Source organism: Corylus avellana, chromosome 5 (genome assembly GCF_965113065.1).
Source record: "Corylus avellana chromosome 5, dhCorAvel1.hap1.2, whole genome shotgun sequence".
Classification (NCBI taxonomy): domain Eukaryota; kingdom Viridiplantae; phylum Streptophyta; class Magnoliopsida; order Fagales; family Betulaceae; genus Corylus; species Corylus avellana.
In genome coordinates, this window is record NC_142494.1 from 8114369 (window position 1) to 8136797 (window position 22429).

The 22429-nt window shown below is 33.8% G+C and overlaps 2 protein-coding genes across 2 annotated transcripts; both read right to left on the reverse strand.

The window, feature by feature from the left end:
* Positions 1-7235: 7235 nt before the first annotated feature.
* On the reverse strand, positions 7236-8622 carry LOC132181755 (GPI-anchored protein LLG1-like). Its single transcript, XM_059594993.2, has 3 exons — positions 8535-8622; positions 8339-8404; positions 7236-7522 (listed from the first exon to the last, which is right to left on the reverse strand). Exons 1-3 carry the CDS (start codon positions 8620-8622, stop codon positions 7236-7238), a joined length of 441 nt encoding a protein of 146 aa, XP_059450976.2.
* Positions 8623-11734: 3112 nt separating this feature from the next.
* LOC132180549 (putative cyclin-A3-1) lies at positions 11735-15079 on the reverse strand. The gene is made up of 8 exons (XM_088516585.1): positions 14593-15079; positions 13794-14026; positions 13626-13701; positions 13466-13542; positions 13142-13175; positions 12899-13048; positions 12688-12822; positions 11735-12173 (listed from the first exon to the last, which is right to left on the reverse strand). Exons 1-8 carry the CDS (start codon positions 14902-14904, stop codon positions 12111-12113), a joined length of 1080 nt encoding a protein of 359 aa, XP_088372711.1. The 5' UTR covers positions 14905-15079; the 3' UTR covers positions 11735-12110.
* Positions 15080-22429: the final 7350 nt, after the last annotated feature.

The window sequence follows — 22429 nt, forward strand, 5'->3', positions numbered from 1 at the left end:
CTTCATTTCTTTTCTCCCTCCCTGTAGCGTGTTCAAATCTTCCTCTCTCTCTCTCTCTCTCTCTCTCTTTCTCTGCGATTTTGATGATTTCTTTGTTTGAACAATCAAATCGATTTGTATGATATGGGTTTGCTTCATAGAAAGCTGATAGAAGAAGCAGACAATTCAACCTTTATTCAGTTCTGTGAATCACACTGTTCTTCTGCTTCAAGCGTTTGTCCTATAAGCTGCATAAATTTTTATTCATCTTCGTTCCCTCCACCAATTATTCCCTCCACGTTGGATGAAGAATCAGACAAACACCACAAGATCTCTGGCTTCTTGATCGCCACGCTTACACTTCTCGCCACTCCTGACCACCCTTCAAATTTTTATTTATTTATTTATTTTTAAGATTTAATTTTTTAAAATTAAATTAATAAAAAATTAATATTTTAATAAGATAAAACAGTGAGTTTTGAGTGGACTAACGGTAGTTAACAAAAATTGACGGTAGGGAGTTTTTTTGTAGTTTCGAGTTACCCCGGGACTAAATTTTCAAAAAAAAATACCCAGGGAGTTTTTAAAAAAACGCGTCGACCTAAGAATTTTGTATATGATTTCCCTTATAAAAAATGTGAAAAGCATATACTATTCAAAAAAAAAAAGTTTCTCACATGCTAAAAAAATGCATCTCACTTTATTAGACTAAATTGTATAAATTAACTATAAACCAATTTGTAGCTAATTTATGTCCAAGATATATAACCTTGATCTTGCCATGTCAGCTTGCATTAACACTTTGTTTTTTTTTTTTTTAATAAATAATTCTTTGTATTTTGTGGTTCATTTCGCGTATATTTCCATTGAGTTGGCATGTTCCATCCACCGAAAATGTACGCTAGAATATAAATAAGCATTTCTCTTTTTTTTTGGGGGAACAAAAATATGAACATTTTATTTATAAAAAAAGTTTACTAGAAGTCCAAGCATATAACATTTTATCTTTCTTTTTTTTTTTTATGGGGAAATCATTCTATTCTCATTAATTGATGAAGGACCATAAGCATAAAGCTCTTACATCACAGAGCAAAAGCTCTGAGAAAATCATAGTCGAAGTTACAAGGTTACAAATCATAGATAAATACATAACAATGTGACCTTCAAGACCTATTTATGACATCAAAATTCGCCAACCCATGATTAATCTTCAGTTCTAACAACATGTCTACTCCAGACAGACACAACCTGATACATAGGTAGCAACATCCTCCTTCCGAAACTCATCCTCTTGGATTCGCAAGCCAGGAAATTATTCACATCTTCAACCAAACAGGCCAGGACCACAAAATATAGGGAAAACGGAAAATACAGGGAAAATAAGGAAAATGCACAAAAGCCCACAAAACACCACCGGAGGAAGGTTGTCGAATGATTCTGGCCATATCGCAAAAAATCACATGCATGCACACGATCCATCGCGGGGTTGCCGAAATCAGAAGCAGTAGGTGCCGTTGGAAGCGGGTGGGGCCGGTTCGCGCAATGGAGGGGTGCATGTCGAGGTGGGTTTGACAGAGGGATGTAGATCGAGCTTTGAACAATCCGATCCAAGAGCCCCATCAACCTCAGAAAAAGACACGATAGAAATGGTGGACGGCACACCCAACGCAATGGCGTTTGAGCTTGTAACAAAAGAAAAGTAAGCAAAAAGAAAAAAGGGGTGCGAGTCGGGAAGAGAGGGGGGTGCGGCGCTCTCTGCTAGGGTTTTTCTCCAAAGGTCCTATTCTTATAACATTTTATCAAATCATTTAATAGGGTTTAAAATGAATTAAATCACTTCTTTTTTTGAGTGAAAATTACAAGCTTTTCATTAATATCAAATAACATAACTTTCTTGGTACATATAATATTATGAATAAAAACTAGGTAATCTTCCATCCAAATTTGCTCCATAGATTGATGAATTGCCACATTCACTAACCTGTGAGCAACCATATTTCTGTCCCTCTTAACATGCCTCACACTCCATGATTAGAGGCATTTAAGTAGTATCTTCGCATTCTCGATTAATTTGGCAATATCAACTTTAAGATTGTTCTTCCATCCAAAAAGCATTTACAATCTTCATAGCATTTCCCTCCAACATTATAATAATTCAAGATACCCAAATCTCTGCTAAATTCCACCACCTTCCAAGTTGCATATGCTTTCGCAACAATTGGATCAACTATGAAATGCTTTAAGGAATGATGGCAACACATTCCTCTCTTGATTTCTAACAATATATAACTCTTACACCCATTATCTTCCTTGATTTGTCTATAGTTGAATCCTTTTTTTTTTTTTTTTTCATGCCACAAGGTGGAGCCATCCACTTTGGAACTTTTGTATTTCGGTTTTGCTCTCAAATAGTCTGCACATTTTGTACTACGCATTAAAATCTTCCATAGACTCCTTAGCAGTTCGAATTAACTGAGAATGGTGAGGGAATTCTCCTAAAAAAAAATTCTGTATTTCTGCGTAGTCAAAATTTTTCTTTGCTATGTTGCCACACGTTCTACCTCTTCTTTCTCTAGTTTCTCCACCCAAGATTTGTGCGAAACAACTCTTCTCGAATGATATGCCCCTTTGTTGATGTGGGTTACTTAAAATATGCAATTCCCTTCTCCTATTTGGAATTGGTTTTGCGTATTACTCTTTGTTTTGGGTTTGGAGACAACTCAAAGTTTGACTTGTAGTAGGAGAAGAATTCCTTTCCTCCACCGAATTGTATCTCCCTCAACACCGACTTTGAGCCATTATAAAAGGCATACTTCAACTTGGTTTTATGATATGAAAAAAAAAAAAAGAAAAGAGCCACATAGTGAGAATGTGGGTTGCTGTCTAATAGTTAAAGGAGCTGCATGTGTGCTTTTTTTCTTGGTTTTGGAGGAGCCAAAACGAGAAAGAAAAACAAAGGGTGCTAATGTGGAATAAAGAAAAATAGAGTGACCAGCAAGGTATTCTAACAAAAGATAAGTTTGTTCTTTAGTATTCTCTTTTGTGTCTTTTAGTGTATTGGGGTTTTGGGTTTTGAGTAATTTTCTCTCCACTATATTTTTGTACTCCATCTTTCATAGTGAATTTCATCGTGACTGCCTCCACCAGTGGACGTACCCCACAATGAGGGAACCACTTAAATCTTTGTGCTATTTGTGTGTCATTGTCTTGCTTTATTTACCGTAATTGTTATCTTTTGGCATAACAAGTGGTATTAGAACTACGGTTCGGGATTCAAATTAACGATAAGTATGGCGAGTATCAAGTATGAATGGAGAGCTTCAATGGGAAAAGCAATTTCTTTCTTTTGCAAAGGAGTATGAAGGATTGTTGATTCAGAAATGAGTCTACAAGGCCTTATTGGGAAATGCGAAGAAACCCGAAGAGATGGACAATGATGACTAGGAAGAGATGGAGGCAAAAGCTACAGCGTGATCCGTCTCTATTTGTTAGATGAAGTCATTCACAATGCTATTGATAAGGAAAAAGAAGAGTCGATTTGACAGAAATTGGAGAGTCTGTATATGGCAAAAAAATTGACAAATAAGTTGTACATGAAGAAGCAGCTATATGGTTTACAGATGAAGGAAAATACAAATCTACTGGAGCACCTCAACAAATTCAATATATTGAATACATAGTTGTTGAATTTTAGAGTAGAGATTGAAGAAGAAGATAAAGCGATACTTCTGTTGGCATCGCTTCGCACTCTATTATGATCAATTGGTTACAACATTGTTGTATGGGAAATAGACTCTGGCATTTGAAAATATGATTAGATTTCTCTTGTCACATGAGATGCAGAGGAAACTTGTTAATGATTAGGCCGATGCACTTGTGGCACGGTTTGAACCAAGACACGAAAGAGATAAGTTTAAGTGGAAGAATGGCTGAGGTAAGCAATCTTGGTCTTAGTCATGATCGGCACAAGGTGAAGAATTTCGATTAGATGCAAAAGATGTGGATTGTTATTATTGTCACAAAAAAAGGCACTACATAAGATTTTGCAAGCTAATGAAACAAGACTTGGAAGATAAGATGAATTAGAAAGGTTCTATAGATTTAGTCGGTGTGGTCAATGGTAAGTTCAATGATAGTGAGGTTAGTAGTGTAGCGCAAATGTTCTTTAAGTTTCCTTAGGTACAGATTCTTTCGTAGACTCTTTGATTTTGAATTCTGCTTGTTCATATCATGTGTCTGAATAGGCGGATTTGATGAAGTTTCGGTCTAGTTTTTTTTTTCTTTTCTAATTTTTATTTTTTACATAGGCTTTTTGTTTTATTTTTTATTTTATTTTTATGTTTACACTTTACCCTATGAAGGCATTTTTGAAAGTTTTGCTTTCCGTCCAAATAGGCAGGTTTGATGGACGAATGGTATTTTTTGCCAACGTGAAAAAGATTGAGGGGGATGATCGTCTATTTTTAAACATTGGATGCTAAAACGTAAATGCATTAGTACTTCAGGGGTAAAATGTATTTTCCCCACAATTTTACTTTGAGGAAAACTCCATTTATAACTTGATCTACCATATAACTACTCTAAGCATACCTATAAATAAGTATATACTTAAGTACATAGATTAGCACAAAATAAGAGTTATGGGTTATTGTTCTTACCCTTGGTTGTGAAGCTCCTTCCTTCTTCATTCCAATACCTCATAAAAATCTCACATAGCTTTCTCTCTCTCTCTCTCTCTCGGTTTGTGGGCAAGTGAAATGGGGTGTTTTAGGGGTTTAAAGGGGCATTTATACATGTTTTCCTAAGATTTTTTAAGTTTTGGACATAGTATTTTCACATGTAAATTGTCGCAATTTGAATGGTTTCTATACCATTCTAATGATAGATCCAAATTAGATCATTTTCATGGATCATTAGAAAGGGGTCCAAAGGTTCTAGAATGATTACTTAGAATCGTTCTAACTTTGCTCGAATGTTCAGACGTTGCATCTGAACCAATATGCGAAGTGTTTTCTGTACTCATTTCTTATTTAAGAGTCTTATTACTTGTTTCCTATTATTATTACTAATGATGGGTAATACCGCTAGCTCTCTAATATGCCCTTGGCTCCTTTCCAAGCCCACAAACTATCAGACCCCTTTAACCTTTGGCCCATAAGCCCTCGATCAATGAAAAGGATTGAGTGACCTCCCAAGTTCTACGCTAGTCGATGGGTATTCTACAAACAAATGACCTCGAAAAGACTATTCAATGGCTTCAAAGTGATATCATCAGACTGGGCGTGGGCTACTGGCTCCACCTTTGGCCGATGTACCCATATATGGTAGGCTAACCTTAGTACACAAGTTATTGACTACTTTCCCAATATAGATCTCGTACCTTGTAAAGGGAAGATCCATCTAGACGATACTAGAAAGGAAAGGCACCCTCAAGAATCAACGACTTTCCCCATGGTGGCTCGTCCTCCCTGTACTTTCCCTGCTGGGAACACTTGCTCAGAGCATTCACATCCGACTCAACAAAGTAGCTTTTTAGCTATTTTGTTAAGCCAGAGTGTTAAAGTCACTCCCCATCTCGCTCAGCAAACTAGCCAAGAGTTTGCTGATGAGCTACAGTGCTCAACAACTTTGTTGAGCACTATAACTCAACAATCTATAATTTTATTAATAAAATAATCATTTCATCCTCTCCCCTCTAATTAAAAATCATTTAAACTTCTCTTTCCTCCCTCGTAGAACTACCTAAAGAATAAAAAATAAAAAATTTTAAATAAAATATTAAAAGTTAATAGTTAAATGCTGAGCTGGATGTAGGTACTTTAAAAAAGTTGATAGCTAAAATAGGAAAAAAAAAATGATATTTTGGCTAAATTTAGCTAAAATTTTACTGAGCTAGATGTGAATGCTCTAACCGGTAACAGCCCTAAAAAGAAAGCCACGAACCCTAGGCTAAAGGTACGCTCAATATAAATCATTTCTCCATTACTATTTTGTGAAGTGTTTTAGGAATTCTTTTGTCAATTTGTGACAAAAAGGGGGAGAAAATTGGATTGACAACAACCGTTTATCATGTATATCTTACATTTTTGTTGTCTTTGGATTCTGCTAGGTTTTGTCACCGAATTGCAAAAGGGAGAGTTTGTTAGTATTTTTGTTGGCTCAATTCGGTTCCAAAATGCAAAGGCTACTGTTTATGGGCTCAAAATTTGATATTAAATGCTTAAAATCAAATCTTCACCATTCACAATGTAGATTCATGTGTCATGAATGTCGCTGTAAAGTTTCAGCTCAATCGAACCACAAACACCTATCAATCGAAGTTGTTGATCAAGGACCGACGAAATTTCTAGATTGCTGATGATTGCTGATTTTCACCCTTTGCATTCCCTGTCCGGACAGGCCCTCCCCCTGTCCGGACAACAGTTCTAAAAACTCTGTTTTTGCTCCGCAAGGCCCTGTTCGAACAGCCCATTAACCTGTCCGGACACCCCGTACTTATTATGCCCAAAAACGTGTTTTTAGTGAGCCCAAATCCAGGGTTTGATGTACTAATATATATACATTATTATAGAAGAGAGATGCACAAATTTTTATCCTAGAGAGTTCATCGGAGGCTGTGCTAAGAGAGATCATATGTGGTGAGTGTTAAATTGAATCTCTTAGAGTTTTAGTTATTCATTTGATAAATCTACGGTTAAGAAGTCTATCGGAAGGGTTCGGTAAAGGAAAATCACGTTGAAGAAGATTGTGGGCAAGGAGACGAGTTGTAGGCTTGTCGATCTTACAGAGCCAAGGTCTTGCAAAGGGTTGTAAGTGTTCCTAGTATCTGTAATCTCTGGATAATCTTTTAATAGTGATTTCTTGAGTGTGGCTGTCCCGGAGAGGTTTTACTTTTAAAACGTTTTCTAAAAGGTTTCTTCTTCGTCACCAAAATCTTTGTGTTTGATTTTACTTGTTTTTTGTGATTGTTTGCTTAGATTTAAATATCCATTAATTCCGCATAAAATTGTGATATTTTCTCTGTTTAGCGTTTTTCAAACAATTTATAAGCACCGATAATGGGGAGAAAAGCCCCGAGAAAAAATGCCGGTGCTATGTAAATAAACCCACATCCCATAATATGGAGCAGTAAAACAATTTAGAACATGATAATGTGAAATAGGCATTAGAATATCTAATGCCTATTTCACATATATAATATACATACTAATCATGTTCACTTGTCACATTATCTCATAAGTCAAACTACGTACATTTCATGTTAGTTTTGTATTATTTGTGGCTTCGTGTACAATGGGGCAATCAAGACCAAGCTTTCCTTCCCTACACACGTTGGCAAACAGGCCTGGTGGGTAATTTCCATATATGTTGATGTAGTTGAACATGACCATGGCGCAATCACTTGCCATGTCATTAAGAGCATCCGCAAAAGGGCATGCAAAGTCCTTGAAACCGTTACAACAAGCTACCGGCGGGAATTGGGGTCCTTTGCACTGGCTTGTGAGGATTGTATAATTTTGAAACTCAAATTCTACGCTGCATGCTGCACATAATTAATGAAACATGAAAATATATAAATGATACCTTTTTTTGTTTCCTTAATCACAATCTTTTTGGTCGAGAAATGAAAGATATGTTAAATTACCACTTGTTTCAAAAGCTTAAGCTGATAAGAATAGGTACGTGCAGATCAATTTTAATTAAATGGGGTTGAATAATGGAGTCAAGGTTTAAATCAAAAAGCGTTTTTTTGGCAAAGACTTTATTTTTAAGTTTTTATCAAAAGTGCATTTTAGCCATTTTTAGAGTAAAAGTCAAAATTACTTTTGGAAATTTTTACTAACTAAGCCAGCTTTTGTTCAGTATGACTTTTAAGTACTAAAAGTACTTTTTAAGCTCTCTAATACAAACCTAAAAAGACCATTAATTAATACTTTAGCAAGATAAAGCATTGACCAAGGTCAAATAGATGCGTGTACTTTTCTTTCTTTAAATGGTTACATATCATAAAAGAAAATTCTCACGTCAATTCAATAAAAGGTATAAGTCAACTATCAAAATGAAACCATGTAAATAAACATAGGATCCAATTGCATGGCATGTGAAATTTTTAAAATCCAAACTTTAAATTTTAATAATTCAAGAACAAAACGTATTCATTATCCTTCTTTTATATTTCAAGTATTTGTCAACATGTTTTAAGGTTCGGCCACCCTAATATTCACAACCCATCTGTTTTTTTTTTTGGACCGAATCTCAATCCACTGAGAACAATTAGCGCACATGTTTTTAATTAGTTGCATTACTAGTACCATAATAAATGGAAAAACAAAACAGGAATAGTTATAGAAAGTGGTACATTTTTTTGTCTGAAGGAGGGCACGACCAGCGGATCCACTTGATTCAAATATTTCAAATATTTCGTCTGCAACAATAAATAAGAAAAAAAAAATCATAACAAAAGAAAATAATGTTCGCCAATTAATTATGTTATTAATCAAGAATTCATAAAGAATATGTCAAAAAATTATATAGAAAATGGAAAAAGAATTTACTTGAAAGGGAGGTGGAAGAGGAGGCCAAGCTTGTTAGAAGAAAGAAGGAGAAGAGAAACAAAAAAAGAAAATGGCTCAAAGAAGTCATCTTTTCCAATGGTTTTTTTTTTTTTTCTTTCAATGGATTTTTATATTGGGGAGATTTGTTACAGAGACAGAGAAAGAGAGATGGAGAGGAAAAAGTTGCAGGAAATGTGGTGGGAATTAAAGAAGGGTTTATGCTAACAAAATGTTATTTCCATGCAAAACACATGTAAAAATATTGCTACAAAATAACTTCCCTCGATTGTTTTGTTGGGCTGGATTTTAAGAAAATGGCAACAGTACTCACCTACAACACTGGTGTCGTTTCGATTCGTTACGAGTTTATGTAGGGTTTTTTTTTTTTTTTTTTTTTTGGACATGTCCACGTAAGAGGGGGAGGGGGAGATTCGAACTAATGACTTTCGTTTCATAAAGCGTAATTTTCAACCGATTGAGCTACCCATTGAGGACAATTTATGTAGTTGTTAGGACATGCTCACATGCATCCATGAATGTGTTCCACATCATTTCTTCAACCTCGGCAATTCCAAAGAGGCACAAAGTTACAACTTCAATACCTAATACTTGCCATAACAACTCTTCAGTGTTGTTGAAAATCCTGCAATTCTTTTTCAGTGTCAATTGAGGCTTACCATTTTTCAGAAGTTTGCAATGTCAACTTTCCCGTCCAAATTTAGCGTTAAATTCTAACGGAGGAAGTAAAATCCCCAAAATACCTCCGTCCAAATTTAAGGTTCTTTTTGTACTTTTATAAACATCTTAAGGGTATTTTGGGAATTTTACTCATCAAATGTTTGATTTAACGCTGAATTTTGACGGTAAGATTGACATTGCAAACTTCTGAAAAGTAGTAACCCTAAATTGACATTTTTTTAAGTTTAATTATTGTAAAAGTATAAAAAATTAGAGGTGGTAAGTGAAGTTTTTCCTTAAGGTGACATTGACAATTTTTAGTAGTTTGAGGGAACATTGTCTCAATTAAAAGTTTTGGGGAACATTGTTAATTATATGGTAGTTTAAGGAGAGAATGTAGACTTTTCTCTAAATATATAAATCTAAAATATTTGTCCTTCTCTTTAATTTCCTCAGTTATTTCTACAAACAAAAGTGACAGGGAGTGTTCTCCAATTATTCCCAGCTCAAAATTAGTAAGTAATGTTCAGTTGCGTCAATTGGTAGACGAAAGAAAGGTAGGAAAATAAGCAATCATGGATATCTAATGTGGAAAAAAAAAAAAAAAATGAAGACGAAGAAGAAGAAAGGAATTCCTTAGGTTTCTTAGAAGCCAAACAGAGAATCAAGTACAAAACTTTACAACAAAAATAAATAATAATTGATTTCAGTTTGCCACCAACGCCACCAAAGCTTATCTGGGCATCAATATTATTCTGTGTTGGCCTATTTGTACCTTTAATTTCTTCACGTACACTAAGGTCTGCGCATCTAAAAGGTGTTGGGACCGAATTATGCCCTAAATTTTAAATGATTTTTATATCAAAGATTTATGTTGACAGAATTATAGATTCCTTACTGAGGAGTAGTGTTTCCACAAACTACATGTGATCACCCAATATACGGAGAACTTGACAATGAAAAATTCACTCCTAAATGTATTAAAGTAACATCCACTTCAACATTGAGTTCACATTCCTCTTAAGATTGAGAGTCAATGTTATAATTATTCGTTAGTTCAAGTTATTCTTATTAATAATAGTTATAACGGAAAAATATATTTTGCTCCTCAACTAACAATCATTTTTTATTTTGCTCTATAAACTGTCATGTATGACAATTAGATACATCAAACTACTATTTTATTACATTTGAGTCACTTTGTTAAAGTCCGTCGTCTGTTTGGATGAAAAGTTGTCAAATGCCATGCACGTGGCTACATTTTCTGTCAAATTTCCTATAATACTCCTCATTTCTTTAAAACCAATAATAATAAAATAAACTTACAAAAAATAATAGTAAAAAACTTTAAGAAAAAAAAAAAAAAAACCTAAAACCAATGGTGGCTAGGGGGTGGATCGTGGGCCCGTGGCCACCCCCAACCCATTGAGCCAACCCTATTATTTCAACTTTTTTTTAATAAATAAATTAAAAAAAAAAATCGTTTATTAATTAATAATTGTTAATCTGTAGATTTGGTTTTTTACTAATCAAAACGAGGGTAATTTGGGAAGACTTTGGTCAAATGCTAATAGAATGAATAAATTACAATAAAATGGTAGTTTGATGTATCTAAGTGTCACACTTGTCAGTTCATGGGGCAAAATTAAAAATGGTTGTTAGTTGAGGGGGCCGAAGTATATGTATCTCAAATTAGGATCATCTCCATTTCATTTAAACTGTCCAGTTAGTCCAGTTAGTTATAGTAGAGAAGTATTTTTATCCCAAGACAAAAATATCTCTGTACTATAACTAACTGAATATTCTCCAGTTCATTTGAACTACAATTTATATGTTATATAGTCTTACAAAATAGAATGTATAATTTCATACCGAGTACGAACTATAATTTGTAAGTTACAAAGTTTATGACTTAGATCTTATTTGTGATACTCTCATGACTCACACTTAAGTCATATTCAATATATCTCAAGGACATACATGAATATTATACACACATATATGGTAATATGCCCAATGTTCTCGAAATAATTTATCAAATAAACAATTTTATTTAATAAACTAAAATGGCATACAACATAAATTAGTTTTTAGGGCATAAACCCAAATAGTACTAGAGAAGTACTACACATTCTCAAATGCACACTTTTTTGAAGTGGTACTAAAAACCACAATTAGATTGTAAGAGTGGGAGTACTGTGTCGCATTTCTCCTATTATTATTACTATGCTTCATATAACCAAGACATAAATGAGCAACTTTTTGTTACGTGAATAATTTATGAAGGAACCTAGACTTTTTAGATTTTGAGAAAATCTAAAACCCTTTTTTAAACTCAAGGGTTAGGATTAATTATGTTTTTTCTTTACTAATTGATCACCCTTTAAATATAGGACTCAACCAGTACATGAATCAAAATAGAAGACTTGGAGATAAACTCCAACTCTAACATGGAGATAAACTCCTACAATTGCTTGAAGATAAACTACTAACAGTATTATGAGATAAACTATAAACCCATACTTTTAATAGACCATGGCAATAGAGACTTATTGCCATAAAACACTGCACCGTAGTGCTACATACTCAAACTCTTAATTAAAATAGGTAATTGTCGACATGACATATTCCTCGTCTTGTATTATCATAACACTTTTCATATAATCAACCAAAGGCTTAACCATTTAGAATGTGGCCCATCCTCTCCACCAGAAATTTAGCCATCCCAAAACCTGGTACCACTGCAACCACGTTGTCTGTCTTCATGAGAAGTAATATACTCCCACAGGACCCATCCATCAATCAACATTAGCCAGTGCAGTTAACCATTTCCATCCCACACCCAAATCTTTTACTAATAGGATATCCATAATTAAACCCAAGTCCAATCTGTCATTCTTATACATCTTCAAAGTAAGAAGTTGGTATTTTTGGAGAAGGCATAGTTGCTACACATTTGAACTGTTCCCAAGAAAATAACTGTGAAATTAGACTACAGTTTCAACAAAGTAAAAATTTATAAGGGAAATTTCACAAAATTCCCCTAACTTCCATTCGTTTTGACATTACCCCTCAAAATTTAAAAACTCTCAATTAAGGGTATCGAACTTTCAATTTCTTTCAATTACCTAATTCCGTTAAGATTTTCCATTTAAATTTTGTAAAAATTTCCAAAATACCAATTTTTTATTAAAAAAAATTGCAAAGATGTTTTTTTATAAATAAAATAAATGCCTGAATCTTTTTAATTTTTAATTTTTTTTCTAATAAAAAACAGGGGAATTTTGACCAAATTTAACGGAAAATTCTAACGAAATTGAGTAATTGAAAAAAATTGAAAGTTCGATACCCTTAATTGAGAGTTTTTAGAACTTCGATGGTACTTTCAAAATGCATAAAAGTTCGCGAAGGTTTTGTGCAATTTTCCATAAAAATTTATATCAACTTCATTTACAAAATGTTTAGCCATAAGTACCTCATGCTTCTTGTATTTCTTACTTATAGCTTGAAAAGAACTTCCTCTTCTACCAAGATACAAGTCATGTATGATAAGAACACATTCCTTTAAATCACCTGCTTTATATCTAGAATATTTTTGCAATGTAGGGCACTGTAAAAAGCATACTTGTAAGTACTTTCCAAATAAAATTTACACTACCAGTAAGTGTCAGTAATCGAGCTCTTACCCAAGGATGCATCTTTGGTTGGATCATGAATTTTGCAAGAAAAATGACTGATGCAGCCACCAAGGAAGGTACAAATTGCAGACACTCGTAATCCAACAAGCTCAACTCTGCCAGATAACAGCCCAGGAACTCCAACTTCAAATTGGGAGTCTGTAGAAAGCTCAGAACAATTTGAGTCAATTTCCAACTGGGAACATTCATCAAAGGGTCAAAGAGAGAGAGAGAGAGAGAGATTTGGCTTACTTTGCAATTCTCTTGAGCAACACGAGTGAAGCTTCTGCAAACCAAAATGGGAAAAAAAGTAGCTGGAGTCAGCCAAATGAGTCAATTATCTGGTAACATTAAAGGTCTGATTGGGTAGACGTTTGAGGAGCTTAAAAATGCTATTAACACTCAAAAAGTCCGTTTGAAATTAAAAAAAAAAAAAAAAAAAAATACCGTTTGGTAAAAAAATAGAAAGAACTTTTAAAGGTTCAAAAAGTGTTTTTGGACTTAAAAAATCTATTTCTCAAATACAATTTCAAACATGCTATAAGGAAAGTAGTCGTATTTCTGCAGTATCCTTGCCTTAGAAATGTGTTTGTAGTAGGATTGCCCATCTCAAACTTGAGGGAGTTGAGAATATCAACTTCCATCTCCACCACCTTTAAGATCACCATTTAACCAGTAAAAATGAAAAACTAAGACCAAAATGGGAAAGAAGGATGAAGTAATTAAAAGTAATCACCTCCTTTTTAGTTAATATATTATTTGATATCTCACAAAAATCCTTCACCTTCGGAGGGCTAATCTCTTCATACTTCCTACACATTTTTCAAGATTCGTGAGTAAGAGGAAACCACATACTAATGAAACTGAAATTACATAAACATTTCTCAAGGATTTGGAGGCTTACGAGGCAATGAGCATTGAAGAAACTCCCAGCAGTTGAAGTTTCTGCTTATTGACAGCATTCAAGGAAAGGAATCTATCAACGTATGAAATGGAAAGATGCAGAGTGTGTGGAAGAAGCTTCCTTGCCACTGCAATCTCAACCAACCAATCCACCAATATTCCTCTCATATAAGCAGTCACACCCTCCTGAACCTTCTCTAAGTAGTCAGGTAACGGCCTTCTCTTTGGCTCCATCTGAAACACCACCAAATTCTTTTTTCTTTTACAACCGGAACCGCTCCATACAAGGCAAGGTCACTTTGTGCGCCAATTTCTTGTTTGGTAATTATTTTTTTGAAGAATAAATGCTGTTAGGATTTTAGTCTCGGCAAATTCAATGTCAAAATATACTTGGTTTTGGGTTAAGTTGGTGAAAAAGTTGATCCAACATATGTTTGCTAAAGCTTGTCTATATTATCAACATTGACCTTACCGGACTAAAATGGTCATAACGTTTAATTCCGAGTTCTGATTGAAGTAAACTTGATGGCGTTGAAAAGCTGACTCAAAATGCTACAACTTAACTGTGTATTATATTGTTATGCTCATGTTAGCCTACTCAAGATTACTAAACCTTTCGCCTTCTTTTTCTTTCATATTAACAAGAATTTCTAGTTCGTCCCGGCCAAACGTTGAAGCAAAACCTAAATATTTTATGAGGCAAGCAATTCCAACCACATTTCTAGTACTTGGGAAAAGATTATTGACCAAAACAACATCCATCAAATAACCTGCGAGTCAAGTAATAAAAACCCACTTACCTCAATTTTGCGAAGATACTCATAATTGTCAAAAGCATGATAAGCTCGACGCGGTTGCGGATTATCCGACTTCCCATCAATCTCCTTTGATGTCTTTGCTGAGGTTGTTGCCAGTCCCTTGTTCTTGTCCATCGCCTTCGATTTACATTTCACCCGGGTATTCGGATCCACCGATACGACCACGTTCGACATGTTCGGGAGCTCCCCCAACACCACCCGATTCATGTGAGCGGGCTGGTCCTCAGCTGCGGTAGCCACCCGCCTCTTTTTCATAGCAGGAGTGGTGTGCACGCGCTGCTTTTGCTCAGCCATTGTCCTCCTCTTACACACTCCTTTCTCTCAGTTGGGAGTTGGGGCTCGGAGAGAGTGAGAGAGAGAGTGCGGTGGGGGAGTTTGGGGAGGAGATGTGACATGGCAAAGAGAGGGAGAGAAAGAGCGCCAATCTGTTCTTTCAAACAAAAGGCATTGCATTATCACAACTCCATTATTTTAGTATTGAACACTAGATGTTTTTAAATCATCTGAATTTGAATCAGGGAGAATCTTATCACACAAATCTATAAATATTTTGAATATCACATTGGCATCGTTTGTCTTGTCCAACCATTTTCTTTTCCCCCCGTGCCCCTACCCTTATTTTCACATCTCGCCCCCCCCCCCCCCCCCCCCCCCCAAAAAAAAAAAAAGGGGGGTAAACATATATATTTCAAAACTCTTTTTGTTTTGTTTTTTTTTTTTTTTTTTCCCACAAAACTCAATATATTTATATCACATTAATCGCTTCTTATTACTTCTTAAAAAAAAAACTCACTACAAAATTATTTGTCAAACAAAGCCCTCCTACACTAGTAGAAATAAAACTTTTGTGGGTTAATGAAGACCGGGTGTTTTTTATTTTTTTTATTTTTAGGAAAAATTTCACTTTAAACCCTTAAACTACTAGTGAGAAGACCTCCAAATTTTAAAAACTCTCAATTTCATCCCTTGAACATTCAATTTGATGCAATGTATCTCCCTTCGTCAATTTTTAAACGTTTGTACCAACTTGCAATCTTAACCCATGGTTTTAAACAGTAAAACTATACAACAAACATTTGCATTGAATAAGATCAAATTAAAACCTAACAGTTTTTGAAAACCCTAAATTTAATTCAACGCTTGCCACACCTAGGGTGTATGTCACCCTAGGTATTGCACCCCAAGGGTGGCGGTCGGCCACCTCACTAAGGTGATGCCAAAGCCATGGGTTTTTGCTTAGTTATGAGCAAAACTCATGCCCTACCGGCCATGTATGGTGATTAAATCACTATGGTACCAAACATCAAAACCATCACTACAAAAATGTTAAGAATTTTTAACTAGGAGTTTTTGACGTGCGCCTTTTGACGTTTCTCAACGGTTAAAATGGGGGTGTCAAAAATTTCAGATTTTTGACGTGTCTACAGTGCTACGTCAAAAAATTTTGACATGTTGGAGAGAACATGTCAAAAAGAATTTTTTTGACGTGGCAGTATCGCCACATCAAAAGTTTTTGGCATGGCAACACAGCCACGTCAAAACGTGCTGAATTTTAGCACGTCAAAAACATTGTTGACGTGGCAACATTGCCACGTCAAAATTTTTTTGATGTGGCTGTTTCGCTACGTCAAAAATTTTTGCAATCCTTTTTGACGTGTCACTCCGTTTGACACGTCAAAAATATATATATATATATTTTTTAATTATTTTCACCCCACCGTGTTTCTCCCCCAGCTCTCTCCCTCTCTTCTTTTCTCTATTTTCTCCCCCATGGCCCAGCTCTCCCCCAGCTCTCTCCCCCTCTCTTCTTTTCTCCATTTTCGTTACTCACCCCCTCCCCCCCCCCCCCCCAGCTCTCTCCCTCTCTTCTTTTCTCCATTTTCTCACTCTCTCACTTCTTTCCTCCATTTTCAAAAACTCAAACCCAAAAAATCTTCAAAAAATCAACCTGAAAAATCAAAAAACCAAAAAATATTCTTATCTTCTTATCTTCTTATATATCTTCTATTCTTCTTCTTCTCTTCTCCTTTTTTTGTTTTTTTGCAGATCTGCTTCTCTTGTTCGTTTCTTTTTCTTCTTCTTCCTCGTCTTTTTCTCTTCTTTATCTCCTTTTTCTTCTTCCCTCTAGAGGGAGCTGGCCTGCTGCATTTGCTGCATAGAGAAGAGGCTAGGGAGATTGAGAGAGGAGAGAGAGAGAGTTGAGTCTGGAAATAAAAGAAAAAGGACCAAAGAAAAGAATTATAAAGGGAAAAGAAGAGGGAAAGAAGATAGGGAAAAAAGTTAAAAATCCTGCTCTTTTTTTTTTAGTGACGTGCCAACATTTAACACGTCAGAAATTTCTGACGTGTTGGTTTTAGCACGTCAGAAATAAACCAGATTTAAAAAAAAAAAAAAAAAAAAAAAAAAAAAAAAAAAAAAAAAAGGAGTAGAAATAATTTCTAACGTGCTGGTTTTAGCGCGTCAGAAATTTCTGACGTGCTAAAACCAGCACGTCAGAAATAAACCAGATTTAAAAATAAAAAATATTTGGAGCAGAAATAATTTCTGACATGCTGGTTTTGGCACGTCAAAAACTATTCAGATTTAAAAATTAAAAAAAATTGGAGCAGAAATAATTTCTGACGTGCTGGTTTTGGCACGTCATAAATTTTTGACGTGCCAAAACCAGCACGTCAAAAACTATTCAGATTTAAAAAATAAATAAAAAATTGGAGCAGAAATAATTTCTGACGTACTAGTTTTGTCATGTCAGAAATTTCTGACGTGCCAAAACCAACACGTCAAAAACTATTCAGATTTTTTTTAAAAAAAAATAAATAAATAAAATTATTGAGCAAAAATAATTTTTGACGTGCTGGTTTTGGCACACATTATCCATACAATATACTTAAAACTAATTAGAGAATAAATAAATTAATATTCTAGATGTACAGATAATAAAATTCATTTTTTCGTGAGGGCTCAATAATCCACTTACCGAACATTGTATTTTGTGTTGGCCGAGTTCATGTGGGGTTTGTGGGTCTTATAAAATAAATGTATTATGTATGTCTTATATATTTTGTAAAAATTAATATGGCTATCACATTAATATTAATGAATGATTTATGCATGATAATATCATATCATATCATATTAATGAAATGTTTGATTCATATTCATGTGATAATATTAATTGTACAATAGTATGATTATGATACTAGCTAATTGGCATGCATGTGATATATATGTATATACCAATTAATTTATACTAATATGATAAAATTAATTTTTCTATCCAATTAAAATTAATTTTTCATGCCAATTAAAATTAATTCACTACATTATTTTTTTTAATACATATTTTTTATACCAATTAATACATAATTATAATTATAATTAATTGTAATTTTTGACGTGCCATTTTAACACGTCAAAACTTTTTGACGTATTAGAAATGACACGTCAAAAACTTTTGACGTGTTAAAATGGCACGTCAAAAAGTTTTGACGTGTTAAATGTAACACGTCAAAACTTTTTCACGTGCCAGTATGACATGTCAAAAAATTTTGACGTGTTAAAATTTAACACGTCAAAAATATTTTTTTTGACTTGTCTAAATAGACACGTCAATAAAGGGCAGGTTTTTTGTAGTGCATGAATGCAAAACATGTTTCAATTATACAAAGCTTTTTTAAAATCATTGACAATATGTAAACCATGTACTCAAAAATCAAAACCATTTCATCTCCCTATGTTTTAATCCTCAAGAACTTGAACTAAAATCTAAGTGCTTCTAAAACATATGAACCTTATAATCTTATTTTCTTTTGACCACTAACACATTATATACCACATATAACATATTTCATAATCAATGAAATTTATTTCCTTGATTATGCATCAAAAAGAAATCTTACAAGTTCATACATATGCCAGCTGGAATATTTTAAAATTCCATACTTTTTTTTTTTTTTTTGAAGGATTAAAATTCCATACTTGGTATGCATTAGACAACATAATGAAACATATTGAGAAAAAATTCAAAACATCTTTTCAAATTTTCCAATGCATTAACCAATTAACCTTTCTACATGTGAAATCAATTGTCATGTTAATTTTTAAACACTCACAAGTCATGCTAAAAATTTAAACAAAACAATCGCTGCTAGAATTTAGAAAATTTTAAATTCGTCGACGAATAAAGAACAAATCATAACTATTTCGATATAAATCGAAACGCGAATCTGTTTGAACCATCACGTCAACCACAAATTTTTCATGTAAAAAAAGTGCCAAAATATATTTAGGGATTTTCTAAACATCCCAAAAAAAAAAAAATCATAATCTCAACAGCCCCTGCCATAAAATACAACAACACTATTTTATATGGTAAATTAAAAATAAAATACCAAATTTGCTCTTATTGACTTGAAACATTTCATATCAAATCCTTACATCTTAATAAACATGTTTTAGAGTTTAGAATGATCAAACAAAATCCTTAGAGCTATTGGAAAATCCAACACAAGAACAAGCAGAAATCCAAATTCATGCAAAAGCAATCTAAACCAAGTTTTCTTGATCTAAACTTTAATACCAGTTGTTGGGATCCTATGGCGCGGAGAGTGTACACAGCGGAAAGAATGAATCCTTGGAACTTTAACTTCAAGATAAACATGATTAAATTAAAATTAGGGGAAAATCCACTTTACCCCCCTGAAGTTTCAAGAGTTTTTCAATTTGAACCCCAAAGTTTAAAAAGTGGCAATGTATTCCCCCAATGTTTCAAAAATTTTTAATTTAAACCTTCCGTTACAATTTCCGTTAAATTGGACGGAAAATGTTTTTAAAAAAGCCTGAGGGTAATTATGTAATTTTAGAGATTTTCGTCAAATTTAACGGAAATTATTAACGGAAGGTTTAAATTGAAAATTTTTGAAACATTGGGGGGGTACATTGCCACTTTTTAAACTTTGGGGTTCAAATTGAAAAACTCTTGAAACTTCAGGGGGGTAAAGTGGATTTTTCCCTTAAAATTAAAACACAAGTTAGTGTTACTTGCAAGATAATTCAGCCTCTCTTAGGCATGGGGTATATGACTGTATAATTCTGGATGAAAATCTTCCCCCATGTTGAACAATGATTCGAACATGATTTATTGTTGTTCGTGTTCTTGAGGAACTTGAAGTGGTACACATTCAATTATAATAAATCTTCTAATTACCTTCTAGGGTGTTACAGCTTGTTTGACCTCCAAAACATAGTAAATTATATTATAAAGAATATTAAGCAACCATATTTTATTATTGATATTTCCTCCTTTAAATAGAAGAAACAGTAGACTGCCAGTTACATAAGAAAACTAAGAATTCAACTAAGATTCTAAATAATCTAAGTGACCGACTAAGACTAATTAGAATCTGACTGTATAAACTTTAGATTGGGAAATATATGAACATATAACTCCTTATTGGACACTAACATGACTCTAGATAAGATTACGTCAACAAGTTAAGGTTTGCATTGAAGGGGTGGAATGTGAGCTTCGTGGGGGATTCGGCTTACATGCTGTTATTAAAATAATAACATGTATGTCGTAGTTTAAGCAATAGTTAAGATTGAATCTCTAAAAAAAAAAAAAATCATTTTCTCTCTCCTATTAAAAGTTTCTAAAAGTAAGTCAATTTTGAAATTCAATCTTAACCATTGCTTACATTACGGCATACATGCTGTTATTGCATGTAAGCTAGATCCCTTGGGGGGAGGGTAGGGGTGGTCCAATGATTAATTGTATGTAGACATGTTAGAAATTTTCATAGACATGACTAACAATTAATTAACCTCAGGGTCATTACATTTGCCATTTCTAAAACCCACTATTTGAAAGCACAATGGAGTTCAGAGAGCTTACATCAAGATGCTTGGATTAGAAAATGAAAAATGAAACAATTTGGTGTGATTGATGAACTCCCAACCAAGAGGTATAATACAAGGATCAGCTACAATCTCTTGCATGCCCAAAATGTTGGAAATTGTAGGGACTATGAAAGGCTCTCGATGGAGTTTCTTTACCCAAGCAACTTGCTTAGGCAAGAGGTCCCATCAATGGCCCCTCAGTGCCTCCGCCACAATTGTAGGGTAGGAAAATTATAGGGTGGGTATCGGTTTGGTTCGGCGGAGCTATTTTCGGTTGGTTAATTGAAATTGTCGGTTAAATCAGTTAATTCACCAATTTTATTTCGATAACAAATTTTTTTTCGAAATTTTTGGTTAATTTCGGTAATTAGTTGTCGGTTAATCGGTTAACCGAGGGCTTTTTAAATTGGGTCAATGCTATTTTTAAATGGAAAAAAAATAAAAAATAAAAAATAAAAAATTAGTTATTTTGGGGGCCCAAATTTTTTTTTTGGGGGCTAAAATAACTTATTGAGCATTTTTTTGGGCTAAGATCTATTATAATCTTGGGGGCCCAAATAACTTTAAACTTCTTGTTCTCATGTCTTGAGTGTAAAGAAATTCTTAGGGGCCCAAAACATGTACTTAGCTCGTCCATGTTTTATACAGATAAATTTGTTACTATTATGCTCTTTTTCATCTCCTCCATTAATGTTTCCAGTTATTTATTTAAATTTTTTGCTAGGCCAATCATTTTGGAGAAGGATCCCTCTCCATTTCATTTGAAATGGAGGGGATCCATTTAGTTGTTTTAAGAGGCAATTTTTGTCAAAAAAAAAAAAAAAAAGAAAGTAAAATGACAAAATTATCCTCCTAAAAACAACTAACTTGTTTGATCCAAGTCCAATAATTTCAGTGTCATTGATTCAGACCTGGAGCAAGAAAGAATTGTAAATATAAATGCTTGATGGTTTGTAAATATTAAATAAAGTCGGTTCGGTTGACAAAAAAAAATTATACCGATTAATCGAACTGAACCGACGTCGATATAAAAAAATCGTACCGATTTTCGACTTACATAAGTCGGTTGATAGTTAATTTCGGTTCGATTGTAATTGGTAGACAGTTGGTAATCGGTAGACAGTTATAATTTACCCACCCCTAGACTAAAAGGCCTTCAATGGAGCTCTCTTGCCTAAGTAGCTTGATCAGACATGATGCCCAAGAAAAAAAAAAAAAAAAAACAAAACAAAACAAAAAAACAAACAAAGAAGTATATTATCACATGATAATGTTGTGCTTATTTTCTTTTAGGAAATGTATGGATATTTTTGGGTGCTTATATCTCGATTATCATGATTGTTGCATTGCGATATAGTTCAATGTAGGACCTATTATATAGTCATGCAATTATGATTGTAAAGTGCATCTTGACCAAGAGCTAAGTTTGTATCAATACTTAAGTTGATTATTAAACTTACAATTTAAAAGCAACAACAAATCTTAAAATAGTATTCTTATATTATCTTTAAAGGTTTATGGTATGTTTGGAATTACGTTTGAAAAATAGAGTTTTTAAGTCAAACAGAGTTTTTGGGCAAAAGTTTCATTTTTAAGCTTTTAATTTTTGTTAACAAACGAGTACTTTTTTCTTTAAACGAACTGCTTGAGTGTTAAAAGTACTTTTAGACCTCTCAAACGCAATCTCAAACAAGCTCTTAGTCTAAAAATATGCTTTTCAGTTACGTGAATACACAAATTATGTTAAATTAGGGTAATAGCTAATAGGTAATAGTGATTGGATATGAAATGTGAAAAATGTTTATGTGTTTTTAAAATTATTTCCATTTTAAATTATTTGTTAATATATTTATCTTGAGAACATAAAATAAAAAAATAAACAAAACAAACATTACCGAAGATCTTTCCCTTATCCAAATTC

Excerpts from the sequence above, each read along its gene's own strand:
- LOC132181755 (XM_059594993.2), bottom strand. The coding sequence starts at position 8,622 with ATGACTTCTTTGAGCCATTTTCTTTTTTTGTTTCTCTTCTCCTTCTTT. Across the intron at positions 8,405-8,534 it reads CTCTTCCACCTCCCTTTCAA|ACGAAATATTTGAAATATTT; the intron begins GTAAATTCTTTT and ends TTATTGTTGCAG. Across the intron at positions 7,523-8,338 it reads CCTCCTTCAGACAAAAAAAT|CATGCAGCGTAGAATTTGAG; the intron begins GTACCACTTTCT and ends AATTATGTGCAG.
- LOC132180549 (XM_088516585.1), bottom strand. The coding sequence starts at position 14,904 with ATGGCTGAGCAAAAGCAGCGCGTGCACACCACTCCTGCTATGAAAAAG. Across the intron at positions 14,027-14,592 it reads AGTATCTTCGCAAAATTGAG|ATGGAGCCAAAGAGAAGGCC; the intron begins GTAAGTGGGTTT and ends GTGGTGTTTCAG. Across the intron at positions 12,174-12,687 it reads AGAAATACAAGAAGCATGAG|TTCAAATGTGTAGCAACTAT; the intron begins GTACTTATGGCT and ends TCTTGGGAACAG.